General features: G+C 41.8%; 1 protein-coding gene across 1 annotated transcript in view; it reads left to right on the top strand.

The window, feature by feature from the left end:
* The window catches only part of VWDE (von Willebrand factor D and EGF domains), a 70,611-nt gene that overhangs the window by 29,216 nt on the left and 24,833 nt on the right, over positions 1-16,562 (top strand). Inside the window, exons 11-16 of the mRNA XM_015418181.1 lie at positions 1,475-1,683; positions 2,544-3,538; positions 6,399-6,535; positions 9,918-10,073; positions 11,007-11,111; positions 14,372-14,486. Coding sequence (XP_015273667.1) covers positions 1,475-1,683; positions 2,544-3,538; positions 6,399-6,535; positions 9,918-10,073; positions 11,007-11,111; positions 14,372-14,486 — 1,717 coding nt within the window. The remainder of the gene's footprint in view (positions 1-1,474; positions 1,684-2,543; positions 3,539-6,398; positions 6,536-9,917; positions 10,074-11,006; positions 11,112-14,371; positions 14,487-16,562) is intronic.

The following is a 16,562-nucleotide window of genomic DNA, read 5'->3' as shown; positions in this document are numbered from 1 at the left end:
ACCTATTTTGGCCTTTGGGAGAAAACACATTGGGGCCAGTCCTGATAGGGTTGCCAACTCCAGATGGGAAATTCCTGGAGATTTGAGGGATGGAGCCTGAAGAGGGTGAGGTTTGAGGAGGGGTGGGACCTCAGACAGGTACAATGCCATAGACTCCACCCTCCAAACCAGTCAGTCCCTCATGGGGAACCATTGTTGCACCACTCGGAATTACAACTGCTCTGCAGAAGGGAGGGTAGAAGTCAGCTGAAGTCAAAGGGGCAGATAATGGTAGGTTGATGGTTAGCTAGGAAGGAGATGGGGTTGCCAACTCCAGGCTGGCAAATTCCTGGGGATTTGAGGGGTGGAGCCTGGAGAGGGTGGGGTTTGCGGAGGGGTGGGACCTCAGACAGGTAGAATGCCATAGGCTCCACCCTCCAAACCAGCCATTTCATCCTGGGTAACAATTGTTGCCAATCTCCATGTGAGGGCTAGAGATCACTCAAAATTACAACTGCTCTTCAGGTAGCAGAGATCAGTTCCTCTGGAGAAAACAGTGGACTCTGTCATTATACCCTGCTGAAGTCGCCACAGCAAATTGACATTGTTTGCCCAAAGCCAGAGCACTCTCTCAGAGCCTCTTTCTAGATCCTGTTGTATTTATTTGCACAACGGGCCTTATTTCTAGTACTTACTATAAAATGCATGTGCAAAAGCTTTCTCTGTTGCTTTATCATTACAAAACATTATAAGCATTGCCTTTGTTGTTGTTCAGTCGCACAGTCGAGTCCGACTCTTCGCGACCCCATATTTCTTTGTGTCCTTTGATAATATGTAAATTTAGTCAGGGCTTTTTTTTTTAAAGAGGTGCTGGAACTCTCAAGAGGGAAATGAAGTTTTCAATCTGTATACTGAAAACTCATGAACTTTTATACATTTTTAAAAGTTCGACATTTGTCGAAGAGGTTCTGGAACTCTGTTCCAGCGCATTACCCCAGGGAAAAAACCCTGAATTTAGCTAATAATGCAGTGTTCCAAACACAGTGGCAGTTATCAACAGCAACTGTAAAAAGTTGTTCTTGTACATACCACCAAATAAATAACTTTTGGATCAGAAGGTATATTGTTGCTCAGCATTTCATTTATGTACTGCCAAAACAATTGACATGATGAAAAATAAATGTTAAAAAATCAGCCCTACATAAATCACAATTCCAGCAATAATCTTGTATGTCTGTATATAATAGCTCATATGTGTGGGGTAAAAGACCATACAGATAATTTTAAGACCAGTTACCCTCCCACCAGGCAAACCCCACCCCCACACTCTCTAGCGGAATGTTTCAGGGACCCAAATAGAAAGGAGATGGGGGGTGGGGTGGGGACAGGATGACACAATGCTAGTTCTTCCCATCTGCAAAACAGTCCAGAAACAAAGACTCTGTTTCCCTCCAAAAAGTAATTTTGTTTCCTTTGTGACGCAATTTGTTTTTAGATTTCATTTTCTTCTGGAGCTTTTGTTCGAGCTGATGTGAGTGAATGGGGAATGAGTCTGACACTCAGAGCTCCCAGCTCAGATTATAAACACACCTTGGGACTTTGTGGAACTTTTGATGGCAATTCAGAGAATGATTACCATGATGTGGACGGAACGGAAATCTCAGGAGGAACTGATGCTTATCTGACTTTTATTAACGAATGGAGGTAGCAGTGTTACCAATCCCATCAACGTCTTTTAAAATCCTACTGTAGAGAGTCAGTTTAATGCAATGGACTCCTATTTAAACCACAAAGCATACATAATATGTTCTTCCATGGTTGAAACAGGAGTCCCCAATCTTTTTATTTTACCTCAGAAATAAGATTGTAATTTATTTTTTACATTTCAGTGCAGATTTGTATATTTCATGCATGAAAGCACACATTTATAATCTTAACAGAAAAACATGTACATGTACATGAGGGAAAGCCCATGGGGCTGAAGAGCTGGACTTGGCCTTGGGGAGAGTCCTGAGTTCAGATGTCCCCTGGGGTGACTTTGAGTCAGGCTCCCTCTCACTTATTTGCCTCACAGGACCCAATGCAGCAGAAAGATTAGCGCATCAGACTAGCACCTGGGAAGCTGGGTTGAAATCGACATTGACATGAAGTTCTGTGGGTGACCTTGGGCCAGTCACATACTCTATCTAACCTTCCTCACAGGGCTGTTATGAGGGCAAAATCGAGGAGAACCTGATATACTGCCTTAAGCTCCTTGGAGGAAGGATGAGGTACAAATATATTAGATCGATGGATAGACAAGCTTCTAAAATGAGCAAAATGTCCATGCCACTCTAAGCTCATTGAAGGAAACATAAAAGTCTACACAACCGCCAGAGTCGACTTTGTTTTGTTTTTACCTCAGCAATTCTTGTTTCTAGAAGGGCATTCAATTTAAAAAGCTTTGTGAAAGTAGGAAAATGTTACAAAACTCCAATTGTGTGAAAAGTTCTCTCCTTTCCTCCTGTGTGTGCGTATTGCGTCTTTGGATAGTAGCCAACTGAGTTTCTCTGTTGTTTTCACAGAATTGCACCAGGAGAGAGCCTCTTTGACAAAATACCATCTCCTTTAACTTCAGCCAAGAAAATACTTTTCTGCAGTTGCAGTGCGGGTGGCATGGGAGCAGATGAGCCAGTGAACAAACTAAAGTCCTTTTCAGAAGCAGGATTTGCTTTGTCTTGTAAAAGAACTGAGCAACATGCTAGGCTTCCTTCTTTGATCCCAGGGCTGGATGTTACAGCTGAGTATATTAGCTCGGTTGATCATGTCAGGGGCTTAAGTAAGCGTGCCTCTGTGCTTGAAGAGGATTCCTCTGTTCTTCTCTCAAGAGAAGTACACTTGCTTAATCAAACGGCTCTTCAGATAGCATCCCAGAAGCACCTAACCATCCTTCCAAACTCAAAGAGCAGCACTAGGACAAATAAACAAGATGTTCTGCGCTCCATAGCCTACAACAACACTGACATGTATCAGCAGCAGCACAGAAGACCATCTGTCAGAAGCCGCCCAAAACGGCAGCATTATTATGAGTACCATCCTGCATTTCCATCCCAGAGTCTGAGCCAAGCAGATCTGGATGGATTTAGTTATTTCTTCCCAGAAGATCACACAGCTGACACATACCAAGAGCCCTTGTCCTCATGGCCCACGCCTTCTGGCTTCACCGAATCTGATGCAGTGGGTCTGTGCCAGGAGATGGTAGCTAATTCTAGCCTAGGCAGAGCCTGCCATGCTCTCCTTGGCCTTCAGGTAGAGAATGCAGTACAGATGTGTGTCAAGGATTTGCAACTGAAGGATGATCTCAACTGGGCAAAAGCATCTTTGGCCCTCTTGGAAAATGAATGTGAAAAAAGGGTTTGGGAAGAAATTAATTACAGCCCGAAAGAAAATGAAGGGTTCATTGAAGACTTGCTCTTGGCACTGAAATGTCCCAACCTCTGCAGCAAGAAAGGCCAGTGTGTCGAGTGGGGCTGTGCATGCTTTGAAGGCTTCACCTCTTACGACTGCAGTATGTTGTCTGGTGAGTTGAGCTGCTGCAGTTATTCACATTCTCTCTGCTCATTATCCAGTATATCCTTTATCATTTAAAACAGCTCATTTTCCTATCTCCTCTGCCTCCAATCCTGTTGGTATTCAGTTCCTGACGTGCCAGATTTAAACACTGCTCACAGGATCTCAAATAGTAACCCATGAGAATAGCACAATTTTGTATGCTGGTGTCCTTCATGGAATGCGGCAAGATGCATCTATTCCACATTACTGAATCCCTTCGAAAACCTGGGCATCTAAAGATACAACAGTTTTTCTTCTGTTGCTCCTCTTCTGTTTTAAACTAACATTTCCACTGATTCTAATCATGACTGTGACAATATACTACTATGTTTTGTGATTGTGTATGTGTTTGGTTCACTGTATCCTAAGATTTTCTGTTCTGCTAAAGCAAGTATAAGCCTCCTAGTGTAGTAACTATCTCAGTGTCAAACTGTAAAATATCTTGAGGGGTGGGGGGCTGAGTCTGTTTGCTTCCAAAACTTAACTAGGAATTAGTTATTAAAGTTATGCAAACATTAATGATTTAGCTTGAATATTTCACTTTGATTGCACTGGTAGCAGAGGTTTTAGTATATTGACAAATCACTTTTGAGGAAAAATAACTGTTTGAATGTGGCAGCAGCTGGTATTTGACATGACAGGACAGATTAGACAAACTCACCTCTCAGCATGTGGTGGAAGCTCCACATTCATTATGCCAGATGACTTGGTAGAATCGTTTTATACTGAATTTACCATATCTGGATGAAATGAAACATCATATGATTAAAAACTTCAGACAACTAGGCTATTTTGTGAGACAGTAACCCAGTCATTTGAATTCACCCTTGGAGTATGAACCACTAGGTAATGGTTGGGGAGGAGTCCAGTGGCCCCTTACATGCTAACAAAATTTATTCCAGCATAAACTTTCATGAGTCAGAGCTCACTTCATCAGAAGTATTAGGGCAGGAGTGTCAAATGGGCCAGATGCAGCCCCTGTAGGGCTCCTATCCAGCCTGTGAGCAACTGGCTCCCTCCTGCTTCCGTTCCTGCTTCCTGCATCACAGGTTGCTTTTTCCCAGCTCTCTCCTCTCCAGCTTCCTGCTTCCAGGGGAGAGAAAGAAAGCCAAGCCGCCTTTCCCTGAATTGGCTGATGGTTCCCCCTCCTCCTCCTTTGGGTGTGAGAGAGAGAATCCTGTGGCATCTTTAAGAAGACTAACAATGTTTTATTCTAGGTATAAGCTTTTGTGTGCATGCATACTTCTTCAGAGACCGGGGGTAGGAAAAGAGCCAGAGAGAGGACACCAGAGAAAGAGATATGGAGTCTCATGGCACTTGGAGAGATCCCAGTTTCCAGTTCTAACAGATGGGGGGGAAGAAACCTAACAGCACAGCTTGCATTCTTTATTAGTGGAAGGAAGCAAGAGTCCAGTAGCACCTTAACGGCTAACAATTTGTGGCAGGGCATGAGCTTTCATGAGTCACTTCTCACTTCTTCAGATACAGCTAGAATGTGAGTCCATTTGTCCTTATATCTTGGAGAGTGAAGTGATTTCAGATGCCAAATGGCAATAGCAGGCAGTGGTAATGAGAGAAGAAACTAAGTCTCAATTTAGTCCAGGAGGATGTGTTGTTTTGAGTTTCATTATCACTTGCAATTCAGCAGTCTCTCTTTCTAATCGTCCTTTGAAATTCCTTTGTAAAAGAACTTCTACTCTTAGGTCAGCAACTGAATGTCCTGGAAGGTTAAAATGTTTTCCCACTGGTTTTTGAATGTCATAGTTTCTAATAGCAGTAGAAAGAATAAGAGTCCAGTAGCACCTTAAAGACTAACAAAATTTGTGGCAGAGTATGTGCTTCAGTGAGTCACTGCTCACTTCTTCAGAGTTATTTCCATTTATTCTTTGCATCCTCCTGTACTGAATCCACCTAGACCAAATTGAGACCTAGGTTTCCTGTCTCATTACCAATGCTGATATCTCCATGCCTACTGCCCCTCTGCATATCACACCTAATCCAAGCAAGCCTGCTATTGCCATTCAGCATCTGAAATCATCTTTCTAAATTTTATATCTCCAGTACCTCATGTTACATTTTATGGCACACATGGCCCAGCCCAACAAAGTGACATTTATGTCAGATCTGGCCCTTGTAACAAGTGAGTTTGACATCTCTGCATTAGGGGGTGTAAAAGCTCTCAGCTTACATAAGAATTATACAAGTGACATCACAAACAGAAGAGGAAATAAACCTGTGTCTGGACTATAATGTTTCTCCATATAAAAAGGTTGTAGTATTTAATTGATTGATTCATCAATTAAAAATCTTTTCATTGGATAAAACATTACCCCTCCCCAATTTATTGGGCAACAGATTTTTAAAAATTCTACTTTTAGAAAAGCCTTGTAAATAGAAAGCCAGAGTAATAGGCAAAGAGCTACAGTAAGACTTGTTCCTCATAGTGTAATTTTTATACTTTGTAGGAAGTTTTCTTATCTAGAGGAATAATCAAAACAGAACAATATCACCTGCAGCTCTAAACAGTGCAGCACATTCTACTAGTTCAGCATTCCACCACCTCATCCATACCTCATTCTCCAGCATGTACCAGACCTCAGCTTTTGATATTTAGGTGGCAGCCCCCAAAAAGTTTCTTGCACATAGAAAGCTGGACATCAAGAAGACAGCCTAGCCCTCTCCCTGACGTGTTAGTTTAGCGTTTATGATTTTTATAATCTATTTATTTTGTCTGATCTTGTTACCGTCTACAGTGTCTTTTTATTCTCTTGCATGAGTGGTCTGTTGATTGACTCCATATGTTTGACTTTATGATTTTAACTTCAAAGATCAGGTTCCAGAAATTATAGAGCTAGACAATGGAGGATTGTGTGATATTCGGCAATATGACTGCACAACTGTAAGAGCTTTTGGCCATGGATTTCAAGAGTCTCCTGGCTCGAGATGTGAAATTAACAAATTGCAGGTGGGTTACTGTAATAAAGGCAACACGGAATCCAGTGTGAGAAGACAGGGCAATGTCTCTTGTGCCTCTAAAATGCGTATGGCATGGCCCCATTCTAGGACCTTTGGGGTCACTTCACATGTAATTCTAAACCATGGTCTGAAGCTTTTGGAATGAGCCTTCTCTTCACATATTCCCACATCCCCTACCTCCCTTATGCACTCCATACTTCAAACCATAGTTTGCAATTCTGGATTGGAGTGTTACAGAGTTACCAAAATTCTCTTTGTTTTAAAGAAATGTAATAACCGCTAAATCACAAGGCTGTATGCAGAATTATCAGTCTCTTCAACAATCATTCTGTATGGGTACCGGTCTTCTGACTGAAGAGATCAGAAGTTTATTTACTCCAGGTGTTGGTGAAAACCTTATATCCCAGCCAATGATTGCTCAGTGTTGTCTCTTAAAAACTTTACTTAAAATCTTTGAACAGATTAGATAGATAAGAATCATAATTATACAGAAACACTAAAATATGTAAATTAGATTATAATTAAAAAGTATACATGTTGCCCTTTCTGCCTAGTTGCTTTCAAACATAAAATGCAATTTTTTACCTTTTCAGAAAGGAGAAGATAGTCTTACCGCAACCCAGGTTTAAGAAATTCAGAGGTTACAGAATGTAGCCACACCTTATATAGAAGCTATAATCTTGGCCAACACATGACTTTACTAAACCTTCTGGTTTATGCTCTCTAAAGACATGATTTAAGACACCTGTCCTGTAAGCATCCCAAGGAATAATTGTTGCAAACACTGTTCCATTTGTTCTTGGATTTATTCTGGGCATGAAGCCAGTGATCCTCCAGGGCTGAAAACTATGAGATAGCTACAGCAGTGAAAAAAAATGCATGTTTGCAGATTTATACCAGGACTACTGTATCTAAAGATTATCTAGGCTGATCCTGCATTGAGCAGGGGGTTGGACTAGATGGCCTGTATGCCCCCTTCCAACTCTGTGATTCTATGATTCTGCATAGTGATTTAAAGTTAAAATCTGCAACAGGAGGGTAAGTATAAGCTATATTTTGCTGGTTCAGAGTAAAAGCAAATGGCAGTTTGTGCTAAGTAATAAGTAACAAATCGAATTAGAGCATGCTGGGTTGGAGGGAAGGGATGGGGGGGATGCATAAGCATGAGGCTCATTCATGAAGGACCAAATCATAGTTCAGCACCATTACATGTGAACTGACTGTAAGTGGTATTATGTTTCTTCAGGCCATTAACTGTAATTTCAGGGCTGTAAATAGTGGAGCCCAGTTGTGAGTTGCTGCATGGTTGATTTCACTTGTCCTTTAGTATGGTGCAGACTGCATGGGTAGGCTGAACATTTCCATGTAACAGCTGTTAACCCAACCCACACGTTCGTGCCTATGCGGATGTATGCTTCATAATATATAAATCATTACCAGTTTGATATAAAGAGTGTTAGTAATATTAACAGGAGGCTTCTTGTGGGGGGGAAGCAATTACTCAAGCTGGAATTTATCCAAGACACTTGATTAATTCAGGAGTATCGGAAGTCCTGAGCTAATCAAGCTGGCCTCTGACTTTGAACAAGAGATGTAATGTGACATGTTTACCACTTATGTAAAAGAAATTCCATTTGCACGGATTCACTAGAAAATGTTTATAGTGAATGTTTTTACTTGGCTAGTTCGAGCACATGCTAAGGTTATTTTGGTGGATTACATTACAGGCTATGGATTTTCTGGGAGCACAACATGGATCCTCTCATCTGCAAGTCAGTGTGAAATGAGAAAGTCAACAGCACATTCACACTCCATTAAGTTAAAAGCCCTCCCATCAAACTCCTAGTGAGACAATTATTGGGAATTCACTTATCACAGTTTGAAATGTCTTGCTCTTCACTCATTGCAAGGGGTTTTTGTTTTCCTTTGTTATAACACTCAGCAGTACTCTTGGTCCCAAGCTTCTTAAAAGGAGAGGGAGAAGAGGTTACGGTGGTCTTAAACCACCTTTTTGTTGAGTACTTGGCCCCTAGCTGATGATCAGCAAGAAAACAGGCGCCACTGCTGCTTGTTTTTTTGTACAGGGGTGGATTGGGACATTAAAACAGCCCAGGAGACAGCTGACCCAAGAGGCCCCCGTGGGACACCTGTTGTCATTACTGCTACGGCCTGGGTCCAAGCAGAGTGGCTGAGATTTATCCAAGACACTTGATTAATGCAATAGTATTGGAAACCCCAAGCTAATCAAGCTGAATCAAGTATCATAACCAAAAATATCAAAAATAGTGATTACAATTTTCTCATACATTTCTGTTGGACCCCAACCAATACACACCATATTTGATCTTCAGTTCTGTATTTAGTGGTGACTTTCTTGCCATTATCAGATGCTTCTTGCATCTTGGCCCAAACACATATCTATTGAAATTAATTATACTATTTCTGCTCTACTAGAAGCCATATTACTCTGTTACTCCTTTATTCCTATCCCTCTCCAAGACTGTTCTGTTCTGGGTCCCTGGACTCCTATTTGTCATGTTTAGCTGAGATGCATCCTCCATGCTCCCTTAATAACCAGCAACTGCTCCCCAATATTTTTGGCTATATCCATGACAAGTTGTTTTACTTGAAATATCCCACAAACATTCTGTCAACTTTTGTATTGATAAGAAGCTTATCTAACAAGGTTGGCGCAGTTAAGAGGGTACATAACTATCCACTCAGAGGCTTTAGGTGAAAGCTGCCCCTCAGGCATGACAAACAAAAAAATATTTCAGGAAATCAAAAACTAAAGAGCAGACAAAAGGGACTCAAGAGAAGCCTCAAATGTGTTTTGTCCTTTCCTTTTCCTTTAATATCCAATGTGAGGAAGAGAATACAGAATTTGTGCACAGATTTTTGTCAGTTTTCTTGTTTGTAAACCGTATTACATGTATTTGTCTGATGGGGGTAGAGCTGCCAGCTCTAGGGTGGGAAATACCTGGAAATTTTGAGGATGGGGAGGGGAAAAACTTCAATGGGGTATCATGCCATAGAGTCCACCTGCCAAAGTGGCCATTTTCTGCAGCTGAACTGATCTTTGTTGCTGGAGATCAGTCGTAATTCCAGATCTCCAGTCACCACCTGGAGGTTGGCAGCCCTAGTTTGGGGGGGGTTTTTTTTGGACCATTGCAACTACTGGAACTCCTCAGTCCTGTATGGAAGTTAAAAAATGTAAGACCATTCTCTTAGATATTCAAAAATACGTCCCTGTTTTGTGCACCAAAGCACCAAAGCACCTAAACCGGGGTGAAAGATGTATTTGAATATTGTGCTGCGTACTTATATTGTTTGTAATTTGATTACATTAAGCTTTCTGTTCTTAAATTCAGTACAGTGATAACAAATGGGTCCTTGGGGAATCTGAATTTATCAGTGGTGTCTTTCATAATACCAGGACAGTTGATTGCCATCTATCAGCTGAAGGACAACATTCTGATACTATGGATCTGGTAGATGACAAACCAATTGCAAGGTGGCAAATTAAGGTAAACCCTAGGGCTTATGAAAAGTGATGAAAAGATAATTTTTAAAGAGGCTATCTTACTTTTCCAAAAACTCAACCAACTCACAATGTAATTGAACAATATTATAAACATAACTGTATTTATTTCTTTTTATTTATGATTCAGACTTTTTGGTACTGTAAATTTTTATACTTTTATAAATACCTTACAAAACAATTTTAAAGTATAAAAATATACAATATGAAAACAACATTGCCGTGCTTATAATAGATACTGGAAGCTTTACTGAAATATTCTGTATTCCCTTCTAAAAACCTGTAATGTTGAGGTTTAGTGGGTATCTTTTGAGAAAGAATCTATAGGCTAAGGGCCACTACAATGAAGACTGTAATTTTCTACTCTGTGCAGTGTTACTGAGCAGTGTACGTGGTTCAGGACCTCATTTGCAGACTGTAATTGGGTGGATTCATATGGGGTTCCTAAGGGAAGAGCCAAGAGGGAAGCAATAGAACACACGCCTCATGTAAAAGGTCCAACTGGGCACAGGAGAGGTGCTAGTAAGAGTACAAAGTGTTGGACTAGTGCTCTGACAATATAAAGGCAAGTGTATGTGTTTTAAGATACTGAGGGACCAGACTATACGAAATAGTTTGCCATCATTATGGAGGATAGTTCTGTGAATGGCTACCAGCCATGTGTCTAAAGGCAACTTCTACATTCAGAGGCAGCAAACCTTCAAATAATACCAGTGCTAGGAGGCAATGTCAAGGGAAGACTTTGGCCTCTGTGCCCTGTTTATTGGCCATCCAGAACGACTAGTTTGATCACTGTGACACAATATGCTGAACTCTGGTCCAATCCAGTTACTATTTTTACATTCTTATTTGTAAAATACTATGTGAAGCTTCTATATTGCACGCTTACTCTCAGAACTATTGATATATGTCCAAACAGGTTTCCAATGATGGGATCACTTATAGCAACCCTAAAATCGTGACTTTATTTGATGGAGCTTGTCAGCTATGCAGTCCTCAGTTGGATGGACTCTGCATGTTAAAGGCAAGTATTTATTACTTGTTCTTCTTTTTGAGTCTTTATAGTGAGATTGGTGCTAGAACATAAATAGATGGATCAGTTAATTATTTGATTAAATCTGCATAAGTTTGTGTATGGATCAAATGTAGCTTTGAAGATAAAAACATAACTTTGTTTTGTTTTTTAGGTGATACATGTATGTATCACAGCGGGCATTATTTCAGAAGAGATATTTCTCCCTGCATGTGAGATAAAGGAGGATGCTTCTTTTAAAACAGTGGCTGCCGTCTGTATTTTTATTTGTATTAAAAGTAGTATTTTACATAGTTACCTAATGAATCCTGATTAATGGGAACCTTTTATTTGATCAAAATAATTAATAAATTAAGCCAATTAATCAACAAAGACTACACTCTGGAACACACTTATTTTGGAGTACACGCCACTGAAATAAGTGGGGTTTGGTTTTTATAAAATCATACATAATATTGGGCTGTAAATGTTTCAGCCTTAAAATAAAGCTATAACTATTTATTTATTAGGAAAATATGTATGCTGCCTGAGGCAGCTTGCAACCAAAACAAAACAAATCAAGACCATAGAAACAAATCATACCAATGAAAACAAATACATAAATTTAATAAGATAAATAAAAACAAGTCAAATAAAAGCATGCCAACAAAAACACATAAATCAAATAGAGTAGTCTGAAATGATACTGATAAAACAGCAAACCATAAATATAAACCAAGTAAAGTACTGGGAAGCCATGGTGCAGAAATGTAATTGTTCTTCCTAATTTATCAAAATAGAAATTTGGGTGGGGAAAAGGGACAAGTAGCATATTCACCAGGTCTTACCTCAGGCACTCCATTGTTCCTTCAGCTATATAAATCTGGAACAACTAGTGAGCAAGAAGCTGTCAAAATACTTGTTTTCTGTAACAATTTATTTTTTTCTTTTCTGGTTCTCAGTCTCCTATGGAAAAATCAGTTTAAAGTGCCGTCCTACACAGAGTGACACCTCTCTAAGCCAGTTGAAGTCAAATGGCTTAGAAAGGGTGTAACTTTGCTTAGGATTGTACTGTTGGCTCTTTGCGGAACAGCTCCTGGTACAATGGTTGCCTCCAGGAAGAAAAAGCCTTCAGTGTCCCCTTCTTCTCTAAGATGTCATGAACCCTTTTTGTTCTTGTTTATTGTACCCTTAGACATGGAATCAATGGTGCTTCCTTGACTGTTTCTTCAAGAATATTTTGCTCCACCTTGGTTTCTTTACTGCAGTGCTGTTTTCAGGAGAATCCATCTCCCTTATAAATAAAAGCCGAATGGTGGTGGCACTTCTCTAGAACATTCCACATGCTCCAAAATCAGTTCACTCTCTGATCTGTCATTCAGAGGGTCTCCCTATCCACTGGCTGCTTTGCCTGAGTCCAGCCTCCAACATTCTAAACATTTTGCTAATCCTCTCCCCCCCATAGCCAGTCAGAACACAGAGGTTATTTGCATATGCAGCCTCATTGGCCTCTGCCTCAGAACACAGTGGTCGTTTGCATATGCGACTTGATTGGCTTTTGCCTCTAACATTCTAAACAGTTTTGCTGTTCTGAGGTAAAATGTGTCCAATCTCCAGGTGAGGGCTGGAGATCACTCAGAATTACAACTGCTTTCCAGATGGCAGAGATCAGTTCCCCTGGAGAAAATGGTGGGCTCTGTATCCTTATATGCTGCTGAGGTGGCCCCCGTATGACAGCCAATGTGACGTAGCAGTCAGGGCTTCAGAGCACAGGAGAGGCTGCAGGTGTGTGGGGGGTGGAAAGCTGAAGAGTGAGGGGGAAATAAAGGTAGGTTGATGATTGGCTGGGCAGGAGATAGGGTTGCCAACTCCAGGTGGGAAATTCCTGGAGATGCGAGGGATGGAGCCTGGAGAGGGTGAGGTTTCAGGAGGCGTGGGACCTCGGACAGGTACAAAGCCATAGACTCTACCCTCCAAACCAACTATTCCCTTCTGGGGAACCATCATTGCCAATCTCCAGGTGAGGGCTGGAGATCACTCAAAATTACAACTGTTCTTTAGGTAGCAGAGATCAGTTCCTCTGGAGAAAATGGTGGACTCAGTGTCATTATACCCTGCTGAGGTCGCCACAGTAAATTGACACTGAGTGTCCAAGGCCGGGGCACCAGCCCAGAAACTCTTTCTAGAGGTCGTTGCATTTATTTCCACAATGGGCCTTTTTCCTAGTTTGACATAATCCTCAATTCATCGTTTTCCAATGTTCCCCCATATGCACTTCACTGTAATCTTATCCAAACCTGGTTTGATACGATCTTTTTGGAAAGATCACAGTTAAACCACCTTTGGGTGCAGTGTGAATGGGAAAGTGAACATTTTTTCAGGTCCCGTCTATACTGGCAGTATTTATCTCAGTTTGTATGGTGGCTGTTCCGTGTTACCACCACCACTTCTGGAGGGCTTTGTTCAGGCTTCTTTAAAAATCAGTAATAACTATATTGCTATAGTGTTATAATGGTCTATTGCAAGAGTGTACTAGTTCCCAGCTTTCATTTTTAAAAGTCTCTAGTCCTTTTCATCACAGATATATAAGGAGAAAGTGCACAACTTCACAGCCAAAAGGGCTGTTGCTCTGCAGTTGCGACAGGTAGAAGCAGCCCTCGTTCCCACTTGTGAGTCTTATTGCTCCTAGACTGATGGAGAGATTACATGGGGCAGCCTCAGACTGAATGTGAAGCCGGGTAATATCAGTGAGGTGTATGAGGCATACTGAGATCCGCTTTTTAAAAATGAAGATGATTTTTTACGTGAAGCATAGTACTTCTTGGATATCTGAGATTTATACTAGAAGCAGAAAGTGTAACACGTTGATTTTAGTGATGGAGTATAAAGTCCTCACTGTTGCTTAACATACCATAGTGGGTCTTTCTGCATGAGTGAAAACTGGAAAGACAGACAGAAATTTCAAAGCATGCATGGTGCATCAAGGATCTCACATTCCTCACTGAGATGAATAGCATTTGCACAGGAACATACTCCATGCTATTGTTCATATTAACAAAGATTGTGTAGAAGATGTTTTTTTTAAGTTTGTGTGTTTTGCCAATTAAAACTGTACATTTTGTGTGAACCATATTATGTTCTGGACAGGGGGGGGAAAGCTAGAGTGGGAAGCTGGACTCTTTAACATTTTATCCCATGTAAATGAATACATATTTGTGTATGCAGAAAAGCCTGCCAATGACCTAATGAATAATGCTATTGTTTCTACTAAGGAGAAAACATGCACTATAGATGGACTTTGTTATGGCGAAGGTGACACAAATCCTCTGAGCCCTTGCTTACTCTGCAGACCTGAAGTGTCAAAGTTAACTTGGTCAATTGCTGAAAGTAAGTGCCAGTTTGAAAGGAAGCTCAACTATTCAGGTATTCTGAATCTAACAAGCAGTTAGTGTTTTCCAAATGTTAACAGCACGTCCATTTTCCATCGTCCTGCCCTTGTTTGCAGTGTAAATGCCATGAACAGTAAAGGGGAGAGTGGCAGAGTGGGATCTCCAAAGTGTTGGGAGATGTGAAGTGGGGAAACCACTGGGAGCTGCAGCCCAAGTGTTGCTCTGCAGGGAATTTCCCTGGGTGTCAGAAGCTGCTCATCTCCCTTTAGAAAGCAGCCGAAGACAGTTTTATTATGATGCCATTTGATTAGTTGTTCAGCCTACCAGCAGTTTTAAACTATTAATTCTAAGTAGTGGTGGGTTTTGTGTATTTTATTATTCGTGACATTGTAAGCTGACTTGAGATTCTGTAAAGTGGAATGGTAGCTAAGAAATTATTTAAATAAATAAAATATGCTTCACGGTGTGTAGCATCACAAGGGCCAGGACTGATGTAATGAGTATAAATTGGACCTCAACCAGAGCTTGATCACTGTTAGCTGGCCTCAAATGAGGACAGACTTTGATTAAAATTCACCATCCAGCATCTTGTAGCAGAGCTTTCTGTTCCGTCCTGGGCAAGGATGGAAGTTCATCGTCAATTCATTATTTCCTCATTTTCTGTTTTGCTCTGCTGTGTATGCTTCAGGGACGAACAGGCTTATTGGCAGTGCCATCCTTAGCAGAGTTGCACCCTTGCAAGCCTATTGATTTTAATGAACTCAGAAGGGTTTGACTTTGCTTAGGATTGTACTGTGAGTGATGCATGTCTGAGTTGTGTGAAATGATGGTGCTTTGTAAGATCATCGATAAACTGCAGTGAACTTCTCATTTGTCCCGGTGTAACAGGCTGGATTAACCCCCCGGCCAGAGTAACCCCGGGGTTACTCTGGCCTAGCCTAGAATAACCCCAGAGGGGTTATTCTGGCCTAGGCTAGAGTAACCCCGGGTTAATCTGGCCAGCTGTAACAGGCCAGATTCACCCCCTGGCCAGAGTAACCCCGGGGTTACTCTGGCCTAGCCTAGAATAACCCCCCCATTCACCCCCCGGGCCAGATAAACCCCGGGGTTACTCTGGCCTAGGCTAGAATAACCCCCCAGGCCAGATTAACCCCCCAGGCCTGCTTTCTGGGGCTGCTGTCTTTTTCTACTAAGAGAGATACTTCCCCAATAACCAGAGAGAGCCACCTTCTGTTGCCAGAGGCGCTGCCTTTTACTCTTGGGAAGCCCCAATACCGAGGGCACCCCACTTATAACCTGACCCAGAGAGCCACAGGACTCAGGCCAAGGAAGGCACTCCTGGTTCTGAAACACAGAACTAGCCACAGCTCTGAAAAAGAGGTCTCCATTTGCAGGTGACAGCAAGCTTCCAGTCTCCCCCCTCCACCCAGCAGAGATCATGCTAATGGAATTCTACCAGGTAAAGTTAAAGTATATTCAATCATCTTCTCCAATACCACACCCAGCCCACTTTTGTGTCACCTCATGTCTTTCCTGCTCTGCCCCTCAGGCTACTGGGATAACCCAATCAAGCATTGAAATTATTAACGATCCTTCCTGACATAATCAGGGACTGTACCAGGAGTGTTATGTAACTGGGATGACAGGCCACGGAGTGGAATGACAGCTCCAGGGTGCAGCAGGAGTGTTCTGGAACTGGAATGACAGGGCCAAGAGTGGAATGACAGGCCCAGGGTGTACCAGGAGTGTTCTGGAACTGGGATGACAGGGCCAAGAGTGGAATGACATGCCCAGGGTGCAGCAGGAGTGTTCTGGAACTGGAATGACAGGGCCAAGAGTGGAATGACATGCCCAGGGTGCAGCAGGAGTGTTCTGGGACTGGAATGACAGGGCCAAGAGTGGAATGACATGCCCAGGGTGCAGCAGGAGTGTTCTGGGACTGGAATGACAGGGCCAAGAGTGGAATGACATGCCCAGGGTGCAGCAGGAGTGTTCTGGGACTGGAATGACAGGGCCAAGAGTGGAATGACATGCCCAGGGTGCAGCAGGAGTGTTCTGGAACTGGGATGACAGG

Source organism: Gekko japonicus, unplaced genomic scaffold (genome assembly GCF_001447785.1).
Source record: "Gekko japonicus isolate JY-2015 unplaced genomic scaffold, Gekko_japonicus_V1.1 scaffold2307, whole genome shotgun sequence".
NCBI lineage: Eukaryota > Metazoa > Chordata > Lepidosauria > Squamata > Gekkonidae > Gekko > Gekko japonicus.
This window is presented reverse-complemented; position numbering and strand designations above follow the sequence as displayed.